The sequence below is a fragment of the Microcaecilia unicolor genome, chromosome 10 (genome assembly GCF_901765095.1).
Source record: "Microcaecilia unicolor chromosome 10, aMicUni1.1, whole genome shotgun sequence".
Taxonomy (NCBI): domain Eukaryota; kingdom Metazoa; phylum Chordata; class Amphibia; order Gymnophiona; family Siphonopidae; genus Microcaecilia; species Microcaecilia unicolor.
In genome coordinates this window covers 186,042,665-186,054,269 of record NC_044040.1, presented here as the reverse complement: position 1 = coordinate 186,054,269, position 11,605 = coordinate 186,042,665, and the positions used below count along the sequence as shown (strand labels likewise).

At 42.9% G+C, this 11,605-nt stretch overlaps 1 protein-coding gene across 3 annotated transcripts in view; it reads right to left on the bottom strand.

Moving 5' to 3' along the window:
- Nucleotides 1–1,199: 1,199 nt before the first annotated feature.
- The window catches only part of TIPARP (TCDD inducible poly(ADP-ribose) polymerase), an 87,697-nt gene continuing 77,291 nt past the window's right edge, over nt 1,200–11,605 (bottom strand). For all 3 annotated transcript variants that reach the window (XM_030216906.1, XM_030216907.1, XM_030216908.1), the window contains exons 4-6: nt 10,802–10,983; nt 6,869–7,135; nt 1,200–1,878 (exon numbers count right to left, since the gene is read on the bottom strand). In XM_030216906.1, the coding sequence (XP_030072766.1) occupies nt 1,431–1,878; nt 6,869–7,135; nt 10,802–10,983 (897 nt within the window). In that variant the 3' untranslated portion in view covers nt 1,200–1,430. The remainder of the gene's footprint in view (nt 1,879–6,868; nt 7,136–10,801; nt 10,984–11,605) is intronic.

Sequence of the window (11,605 nt, the reverse complement as noted above, 5' to 3'; positions counted from 1 at the left end):
TAAGAAATGACGGGTTGCAGCGACCGGCTCTCTCTAGATTCTTGCATAAATGTACAGAGGTTATGTAGTGTACACATGAGCCTTCGTGGAAGCTGGTAGAACTGGATCTGTAATATATATCTCAGTAATGACTTGGTACAGAATTGCTGATAACCGATGCTGCTTTCCTGGGAATGTAGGAAAGGGAAGCCTATAGTGTAACGGGGAGGGAAGTTATCAACATGGGCTACCGTTAAGACGTATTAATTTATTGTTAACCCCAATTTGCACAAGTTAGCAGTAAAACACCTCTTAACGGTAAACCGTGTTGGCAACTATGCCTCTTGATCTGTTTTGTGTTGTTAGTGACTCAGTGGACAACAAATCAAAAGAAACTGGCCTGCCTAAATCAGGGGCGTAGCTACTATGGGGCCACGGGGGCCTGGGCCCCCTGCCGACAACCCTCTCAACCCCCCCCCTCCCGCCGCCAACCAGCCGTTGCCGTCTGCTACCTTTGCTTGCGGGGGACCCCGACCCCCGCCAGCCAAAGTCTTCTTCTTTCATTTTGTTTCTGAGTCTGACGTCCTGCATGTACAACGTGCAGGATGTCAGACTCACAGAAACAGAACGAAGCCCTGCAGATCGCAAGGCTTTATTCTGTTTCTGTGACTCAGAAACAGAATGAAGGAAGAAGAGGACCTCTGCTGGCGGGGGTTGGGGTCCCCTGCCAGCAAAGGTAGGCGACGGCAACGGTCGAGAGGGTCGTCGTTGGGGGGTGGGGGTGGGGTCAAAGTTGTTGGTGGTGCTGGCGGCGGCAGGGGTGTCGGCAATGACGGCGGGGGGGGGGGGGGGGGGGGGGCTAAAATGTGCCCTCTCACCTCGGGCTCTGGACCCCCCTCCCGCCGAAGTCTGGCTACGCCCATGGCCTAAATATTATGCCACAGATCACCTAAAATGCTAGGCAATGATGAACCTTCCCTATCAAAGGATGGCTCACAAGCCTCCCGAGCATGTTACCTTCCACTTCCTTACCCGCCCCGCCCCCCCTCCCCCCATAGTGTCCAGGATTTCTCCCCTTCCTGATGGTGTTCCAAGGCCAAACCAAATTCAACATCCCATGCCATTAGCAAAACAAATAATCTGGACATAATATAATTGCTTTTTAAAACATGAATATTTACTAACATAAAAATAAACAGTGTTTTATTAACAAAAGGCACACATTTTTAACTATAAACAATGGAAAAAATATATATACAATTTGCACATATTCAAACAAATACACTATTGGTCTTTTTTTTTTTTTTTTTTCCAGAAAAGATTTTGTTTTCCTTTCTCCCTACTAACTTCTTCTAAGGTTCATCAACTTCTGTACTTTGAAAAGAAAACCATGTTCTTTGCAAAATGCAAAGACTACTTCGTAGTGCAGAGTTCAGCAGCCGCAAAGGTTGTCAAATGGGAACTGTATTACTGACTTCTTCATACTGGATGACAAAATAAGGGTAGCTCTGGTCATCATTAAAAATAACAAAAATCTGAGGTTCAAAGTAATTGTCCACACAAGAGTCATAGAGGTCACTGGTCATGATTCCTGGATTTAAAGGGGGAGGTCTCCTCATGGTATGATTCCCAACTGTGTATCTTCCTGTTAGTACTTTAGCCAGAAACATGTAATGGACCCCTTTGGATGACTGTTTGGAAAAGTTGTGGGAGTAACTTGCCTTCCTTGCAAAGTAACTGCCTTGTCCGTACATCGTGGCGTGTTTCCCACAGACCCGTGGGTCAAAGTTATGTTTGCAGATTCCGTCTACTACATCCTGCGAGGTCCCGTGAAATAAATGCCTTTCATTCATGATCTTGTCCAGTCCCGTCATTTTTTTAGACATGAATTCTTTTTTTCTAAAAGAGAAAGTAAATATCAATTTCCAGATCATAAGACATTCCCAAAATGTGCCAAAGCTTCAACTGATTTTGTGTTCTATGTCTGTATTGGAGCTTTGAGGTGACATGATACAGAGATCAGTAGGGTAGCCAGACAGCCGATTAAAGGCGAGCCCAATACCAAAGTGAGTGGGCCACAAATTTCACGCCTGCTCCCCCTAAAGAAAAACCCAAACATATTTTTTGCCCCCCCCCCCCAAGAAATTAAAATACCTGTGTTGACAGGGATCCTCAAGCCCCGCTATCTGAAGACCTCCTCCATGCCAAATAAGGTTACATCTTGGGCGGCCGTAGACACTGTCCCTGAGCTGCCGCTCTCTGCTGCTGGCCTCCACATATGCTCAGTTTCACGCATGCATGAAAACTGAGCGTGTGAGCTTTGGGGGGGGGGGGGAGGGCTATGGCTGGCAGCAGTAGACGCAGTGGTTTGGGGACAGTGCTGATGGCTGCCCAAAATATAAGTTCTTTTGGCAGGGAGGAAGTCTTCAGCTGGCGGGGCATGGGGATTCCTACCAGCCACACTAACGAGGTGAAATTTTAGGTGGGCCCTGGCCCACTCATGGCTATGCCACTGACAGAGATAAACCCTAAGGTGGTATTTATGTAGTAATATACAAGAGTTAGCTTTTTAATAACAATAACAACAATCATAATAGTTATTCTTCTCAATATTTTTAAAAATGATCAACAGTCATGGGCTGAATTAAACCTGTATATACAATGTTGAACCTGACTTTGGCGCATGCTTTCAATACACAGGTCATGTACAACTGCAGTGATATTCAGACCATTGACTAATGTGCACTTAAAGTGGAAAAAAGGTTTAATGCATTTTGTGGTAGTTTGCCTGTCAGCACGTGCTAACTCGTGCATTAGCTATTTTAAAAAATTGTTTTTGCTGGGGGCGTGTCATGAACAGAAAATGGGCGTGCAAGTGTTAATCAGCTAGCATGTTTGCAGTAGCAAGTGCTAACTGGTTAAGCTACAGTTAACGCGGGAGCATTTAGCACCTCCTAATTAGGAGACGTTAAGTGTTCCCATGTTTAATTTTTTTCAAGTAATGTGCACTAATGTGAACTATAGTGCATGACCTGAAAAAAAAAAATGAAAAAATGCCACAATACTGCTGTATTAGAAATGGGCTTATCTGACAGGAAAGTCCCAAATTAAAATGCGCTAAGCCCATATTCTAACACAGCTTAGTAAAAGGGCCCCTACGCGAGTAAAGTTAGGACAGCCTTTTTGCTGTCCTACCTTTTATCTGGGCACTTACCCAATTAACAGATTGAAAATCGCCACTAACCACGTACAGTGGTGGAAATAAGTATTTGATCCCTTGCTGATTTTGTAAGTTTGCCCACTGACAAAGACATGAGCAGCCCATAATTGAAGGGTAGGTTATTGGTAACAGTGAGAGATAGCACATCACAAATTAAATCCGGAAAATCACATTGTGGAACTGTGGAACTGTATTGCTGAACAGTGAGTTACATTTTGAATTTTCTACTATAGCCTGACATTTATACTGTGCATGTGTGGGCGTTCTTGAGTAGGTTTGTGAACCGGACAGAGTGGGGCTCCTCCCTGGTATTGCTGAACAGTGAGTTACATTTTGAATTTTCTACTATAATGGAATACACTCTAAGTTTTAAGTTTTGTGAGATTGTTTTGCACTTATTTTAGATATGGTAAAATGCTAGGTTTTTTAAAATCTTTAACCTGCATTTCAGATCAGTTCCCCTGAAGACGCCATTAGTCTGGCGAAACATGGCCCATGTAGGGAATTGAAACTGCTGAACTGTGACCTTTATGGTCTTACATCTTGCACAGAGGGATTTTTTTGAAAAAAGCATTGCAGTGGACAAGAACTTGGCAGGAAGAAGATTTTTTTCTGCACATCTCTACTTAAGTTAAGTAACTGCTATTTATATATTTTTTGAACATCAAGTTTCTTTTGGACTTTGCCCATCTATTGAACAATACTATTAGGATGGAGGTAGGATGTGCTATGATGTAAGGGTGGTGTTCCTGCTAAGCCTGGATTATCAGTCCACAGCAATACACCAAAAACTGAGCACAACATAAAAAAAATTTCTATAATTTATTGGATTTTATTAAAAAAAAAAAATTATATATATATGAATAATGAGAGTGACAATTTTTGTTTAAAATTGTTTTGAAGGTTTCTGTTATATTTACTAACCAGACAGTACCAGGGCAGTCGTAGCTGATATTCACTGGCAGAGCTGACCAAGACAAATTTAGCCAAGAAGGAGTCTTTCCTGCTTGGCTAAATTGTTTTGAATTGTAGGCCCATCATTTTTAAAGAATTACTGGACCTATGCAGAACTGTACAGTTGTGATAAATATTATAATAAGTTCCTGGCCATACAGGTTACTATCTAAGTGGGTATCTGAGGCAGTGAGAGACAAGTGGCTTGTCCAAGCTCACAAAAAGTGTCCATGACAAAAGCAGAATTTGAACCCTGTTTGTTCTCAGCCTACTGTTCTAAACACTAGGCCACTTCTTAAAAGGATTTTAGTGTTGGCTGAGAGAGATCATATGAAATTAGACTTTGATAATCTTGTTTGAAAGATTAAAAATAAAGGCTGTAGACAATAGGCTTGGAAAATATTAGAAAGAACTGTAATCAAATCACTGTATGAAGCTGCAAGATAATACCAGGGAATGCGGGTGAAAGTGTAACTGCTCTCTCAGGACTGCAGGAGATGGCAGAGGGAAAGCATGGTGCAAATATAGTGTCAGAAAGCTGGGCATGCATTGGGAACACCGTGAGACCGACTCTTCTCTTGATACACAAAAGGGAACTTTGAACTAGAGACCCACAGCGCGAGTGCTTTTCAGAGACTGGGCACTACAAACATCAGCTTAAAAGGTTTTCTACAGCCTTCCTTGCAGTCTCTACAGGAATGAATATAAATTAGAGGGAAAAGTAGTCTTGCTATTCCCTAAAGGTACATGTGTTATGGTGCATACTCCAAAATTCTATAAATGGCACTTAAAACTGCATGGGCAAATTTGGGCATGCACCTAATTTGAACACACAATTTAACTGGATGCTAATATTATCAATTGGCATTAATTGAAATTTACATGCACATTTTCAGTTGCGGTTTATGTGTGGCTCCGAAAAGGGGGCTCGGCCATGGGAGGCTCATGGATGGATCGGGGGGGGGGGGGGGGGGGGGGGGGGGAGGGGCATTCCTAAAATGTATATGCAATGTTATAGAATAAGAGGGATCTGTGCCTAATTTAGACGTGAGGATTAACACCAGGGTTTACTTCCTCGTGTCTAAAGTTAGGCGCCAATCCCGGCGCTAAGCATATTCTAAAAACGGCGCCTAACTTTCAGCGCTGTTTACAGACTAGCGCTCAGTGTGTTTATTCTGGCACTGATTTCTTGGCGCTATTTATAGAATTTGGTCCATAGGCTACAGTTTTTGAACAATCTGGGGAAGAGGTTTGCTGACGTGCAATATGTGATCAGGGAACCATATGCTTCCAAACAGTCATTCCTTAGGCCCAGTCCAAGGGACCAGCTAGTCAGGTTTTCAGGATATCCCCAATGAATATTGAGGAGAGAGATTTGCATGCACTGCCTCCACTGCATGCAAATCTATCTCATGAATATTTACTGTGGGGTGCTTCCAAGACCAAGTTTGGGAACTACTGGGGTAATGAATTATGAAAAGAAATAAATCACTGAAAGTATTTTTTTCCCAGTATAACCACAGTGCAATGAATTTAATGTTACAGTTAAATATTCCCAGTAAACCTTTGGATATAAATGAACCCAGCACTAAAAATTACTGTTTTGCAATGTTGCAGCTACTTGCAAAACATTTTTGGTTAGGGAAATGCAATGGAAACATTTTTCTACACTTAGTATTTCCTACATCCCCTGTGAACTGTACCTAAAGGGAAATATTGGATAAATACAATATACTCTGAATCATGCCTTAGCGTTCTACACGCACATGGTGTGGAGGAGGAGCCTAACTTGTCTTTTAGATTGTACACTTGTCTCTAGATTGTACACCTGTCTTTTAGATTGTAAGCTCCTTGAGCAGGGACTGTCCTTCCATGTTAAATTGTACAGCGCTGCGTAACCCTAGTAGCGCTTTAGAAATGTTAAGTAGTAGTAGTTTAGTGCAGTGGGGTGAGAACCTGGGAAACTGGGCTCAATTCTCACTGCGGCTCCTTGCGATCCTGGGCAACTCTCTTAACCCTCCGTTATCCCCATTACAAAAAAAACACCTTAGATGTTAGCCTACTATGGACACAGAAAGTACCTACATGTAATACGTAAACCAGTTTGGTTGTACCACAGAAAGGCAGTATATCAAATCCATGACCCTTCACCCTTGCTTCTTTAAATATGGCTTTCAAATGTCTCTTATTTTATGCTTAAATTCATTTGACTTAATTTTAAATATTTTTTTTTCCAAGGAAAAGAACATTTGATTGAACCACTAGAGCTTGGTGTGATATAAATAAATTATTTATTTATTTGTGGCATTTATATCCCACATTATCCCAAACAAGTTTGGAGTTCAATGCGGCTTACAATAAACATTTATATAAATGATTTTAAGTAAATAATCACAGAGAAAGAAAGTGAGGAGAACTCAAGAAGGATATGCAAAAGAATTTTCATTCTGACAAGTATAAAAACGACCTGATACGGCCGTGTTTCGGCGCTAAGGCCTAACTCAGGGGTCAATATATCTAAATAAAATAAAGCGTAAAAAATATATATAAATAATGAGTAATAAAACGTAAACTAAAAAAAAAAAAACTAAGGTTGTATATAATAACACCACAGAAAGTGGAAAAGGGAGAAATCCGTTTCCACCTGAAGCAGCTGTAGAACGTGAGTCCATTCGTGCACATTGACACATTCTCCTCAAGCCCTGGGGACCTTACCTTTTGTATTTCTCCCAGAGGAAAAGGTTCTGCACTCGCAGTATCTTCACGATCCTAAATTTGGTCTCGGGCACAGTCTTGTGAAACAGGTTATAAACGGTCCTGTAGCTTTTGTCGTCCTTGGGGACAGGCACTTGAATGAATTCCTGAGAGGGATCCATGGAAATCCATGTTTCCGGATAAAAGTTGAAAGAGGTAGCGGCAGTGGGCGATGACACTTGAGAAGAGGCAGCTTCAACTGCTGAGGCAGGAAAACCTCCAAGCGTTCTAGTTAGATAAAGAGGAAAGAGATCACTGTCAGAACGTCTGTGCACACACCATATCAAATGAGACATTTTACCTAGCACAGGTATAAAATAGCTGAGAAGCCAGTATTAGGCAGCATGCCAAGAATCCTTGGTGCCAATAAGAGTGCTCAACGGGTTTCAAAGTTCAGATTTTACACAACAGGAGTCATTTCTTTGAAAGTGCACTGCAGCAATAAACGTAAGTACATAAGTATTGCCTTGCTGGGACAGACCAAAGGTCCATCAAGCCCAGCATCCTGTTTCCAACAGTGGCAAATCCAGGTCACAAATACCTGGCAAGATCCCAAAAAAGTACAAAACATTTTATACTGCTTATCCCAGAAATAGTGGATTTTCCCCAAGTCCAATTTAGTCTATGGACTTTTCCTTTAGGAAGTCGTCCAAACCTTTTTTAAACTCCGCTAAGCTAACCGCCTTTACCACATTCTCTGGCAACGAACTACAGAGTTTAATCACATGCTGAGTGAAGAAACATTTTCTCCGATTCGTTTTAAATTTACTACATTGTAGCTTCATCGCATGCTCCCTAGTCTTAGTATTTTTGGAAAGCGTAAACAGACGCTTTACGCCTACCCGCTTTACGCCTACCCATTCAGCTCAACTCATTATTTTATAGACCTCGTTCCAATGCACTTTTAAAGAGATTCTAGTTCCTTTTAATGCAGAAAATTTAAAAAGCAAAATGCCAACTGCTCTGTAAATCTGTTTTTCCTTGGCTTTGAAATTTGGTCTTGTTCTTTCTTGCTTCTAGTTCAATCAGAACCTTACCCTTCCAGGGCTTTCCTCCCGCATTTGAAACCCCTTTTCTACCCAGCCTAACCACTGCAGCGATTGTCTTTTTGGCCAGAGGCCTAATGACTGCAACTCTATCCAGAACTCGGTATTGTGTACATCCTGAGTCCAATTGTTAGTTGTCACCATTGTGCAACGGTTGGACTCCCTTCTCCTGCCCCAAGGCTTTTACTGCTTTCTTCATTTGGTAATGCTTGCAGGCATAGCACAGGGGAAAGAAGGAGCTAGGACAGACTCTCACATGCTAGGTTTTCCCTTTATTGTGCTTTTTGCGCAAAATTCCGATATTATAATTTCTCGATAAACCCTACTGTGCACATACCAGGACGTTAACCTACAAAATCTTTCAGAATGTAAACACTGTGCATAGTTTATTAGTAACAACATAAAACCAGTTTCTTATATTGGCTATGCAGAAAGCCACAGATTAACTACTGGTTTATGTGGCCAATGAGGTCGCTATGAGAAATATTTTGTAATTACTGCTATTATCTTACTGGTTCCTCTGCTTATAAATAGAAAACTTGGCAATACACAGAATTAATTTACACTTTGGAGGTAATTTATCAATAATTTTGCATACGTGCATATATTCACGATTTGGACGTGTATATCCCGGCTTTATAAAATTGTGAGTTAAACGTGTATGTGATGTACACATTGAAATGTCAGTTTAAGCATCTGCAAATTGTGAATAGGGCTTCCAAGTAACTGACACAGATAGTTGTTACCCCCCTTTTGCTTCATCTTTACCCCACCCATAGGGTTACCATATGTCCGGTTTTACCCGGACATGTCCTCTTTTTGAGGACTTGGCTGGGTAACCGGGCGGGTTTTGCCAGCCTGCCCGTTTGTCCAGACAAACGGGGCAGGCTGGTGGGCGGGCCTAATGGTGTCCTATCCTATCCTCCCCTCCCCTTACTGATTCAAAATGGCCACCGAGAGTTGGCCATTTTGAATCGGCACTGGGACCATCGTCACTCAGCATTGCAAGGGGAACAGAATGCAGGGCAGCGCTCTGGGCAGGAAAGAAGAGGGGGCTCTTTCCTGCCCCGAAGAAGTCACTAGACTGCCAGGGCAGTAGAGTAAGGTAAGGAGAGGGGCGGCTAGGACACCCTTAGGGGGGTGTGAAAGGGTGTGGGGGTGTGGCAGAGGGCAGAGCATGTGTCCTCTTTTGGGGGGGTCCAAGTATGGTAATCCTACCCAACCCTGAACTATTTGAATAGTGCTGAGATGGTTAGAGGGATCTTCACTTACACGTGCTGAAAATCCCAGGAGACTGTATTTATACATTTACCAGCTGTCTGTAAACATGAGTCCTCTTGAATATCAAGCCATCAATCTCCTTTATACTTCAGAGCCAGCTCAAAGATGATTCATTCTGTTACACAGCTACAGCCAAGCCTGATCAGGAAGCAGGAGCTGTCCTGGGGCAGCAAGATGCACAAGATGCAATGCTGTGCCTACTAAGTCATGGCTCTTGGAATGACAATCCCTTAAAAGTTGCTGAGCTATTCCTTTTATGACACTGTTATAAAGCCAACAATCTTTGGACTGGGCTGGGAAAATATGTCTGCCAGCACTGAGCATTGAACAAGAATATTAGGGGAGCTGTTACTGGTCCATATACATGTGACCTATGAAAAGCTATCGGAGCATCATCTCATTTGAATACGTGCTTTGGAAACGCTTGCTGTCAATGTTTTTCCAACAAATGACTAGATTCATCTGCCAGAGGACTGGAACTCAAGCTTGTGCTGAAACCAGGGGACACCGTGTGTCTATGTCATGTCTTCCAAACCAAGAAGGTGTAATTGACAGGAGACCGCATCATGTGACAAGGCTGAAGCCGTAGCCGCCATCTTGATAAACTCAAACCAAAGCAAACTATTGGTCCACACCAAGCAACGCATAGGCGGTCCTTATTTTTAATAAGTTTGCTATTGTTTTGGGTGACTCAATATGGCGGCAAGCTCTGCCTACTGGGCCAAGCAAGCTCTCGCCATCCCGTCAATTAAACCTCCTTATTCCAAACCAGCACAGTGAGTCAGGATTTCAGGACATTTACAGTGAAAATGCAGGAATTCAATCTGCACACACTGCAAATACTCTGAAAAGCCGGCTGGCTGAGGGGTTCCCACAATGGGTTCATGTCTTTCTAACACTGCTGTCAGTAATTCGGTGCAGGGAGGGAAAGACTCTGCAGCCCCACAGACAGAGCCAGGCTGCTTAAACAGGTACAACAGCTATATGAACTGGACCTCACATGTTTGTGAGTACTAACAAACATTACAGGAAAGGTTACGGGAGTGCTTCTGAAATCCTGTAGCAGCCGTCTCTGGGTAAGGCTAAACATTCTTTCAACAGCACAGCCAAACTGGTTCTTACACTTCGATACAACAGTCTTGGGCTTGGTAACCTCCTTTTTCCTAGATTTCCAGTCTAGTCTACTTTCCTTCCTGCTCTAATGCCAGCTCTTAGTTGGCATAAGGTTTAAGGCGCCGTTGTTCAACGCACCGAGCATGGGGCGGGAATGGAAAAAGTGCACCAGCATACATTAGCATGGTACTTGCGTTGATCAGCTGCGCGCTCGTTCATTATGGCACTCCGGGCCTCTGAACATTAGGCGCAGGTAAATGCGGGAACTAGACTGGCGCTAATGGCCTCTGGCGCCCACATTTACCTCTGAGCATCGGGGCCTGAAAGCATGCGTGGCTAGTACATAATACCAATTCTGCTTCTCCGCATCTCCTGCACCTGTAAAGAGCTGAGCAGAGGGAGAAAGAAACCTCAACTTCCGTGCTGTTTCCCTTCCTTGCGTCACGGTACTTACTGCAAGTGGGGTGCCAGCATCACCGAGGAGCGGAACAGAGGTCTCTTTTTGATTTCTCTCCTGAAACATGCGTTCTGCTGGAAGCCATCTTTGATATTTAAGATGTACTGGTTGTGCCAGGTAACAAAACGAACCTCTTTCACACCTCGACAGTTGGCTTCTTCAATCAGTCTGACAACCGGCTGTTACACAGAAAGGAAATGAGAGGATTACTGTACACACCAGAAAGTGATTCTAGTTCAACACAGATTCTTTTTTTCTTCTGTAGGTTTTTATTTTCACTACAATAATTCCATTGAAGGCTGGACTGTCTGAGAAGCATTTGCTCATGCTGCTACGAATCTGTCACATCCGGAGCGGTCTTTTCTAAGACATGCATGAACTGAAGGCTCTTTTACATAATATGGAGTTGTTGGCTGGATTTTGGATACATTTTGCTGCATCAGCCAAGCGAACTTTATGTAACAGTGAGGTGCTCCTCTGCCCAGACTGTAATTTTACAAGGGCTCACTCAACGCAAGTCTAATTCCTCTGCAAATATTTTTTTCATCACTACGAACATATTGCCAAATGAGCAATGAAAGAAAGAAATGCAAAAAATTTATGACTTAAGAGATAAGAATTGCCATACTGGGTCGGACCAACAGTGGCCAGTCCAGGTCATAAATACCTGGCACGATCCCAAAATGTTGCAAGATTCCATGATGGTTCAAAAGGACAACAAGGTGAACTGCCTGTAACTCCACATTTACCAGAGTCAGAGATCCCACTTCTGGCAGCACACGTCAAAATAACCAACTGATA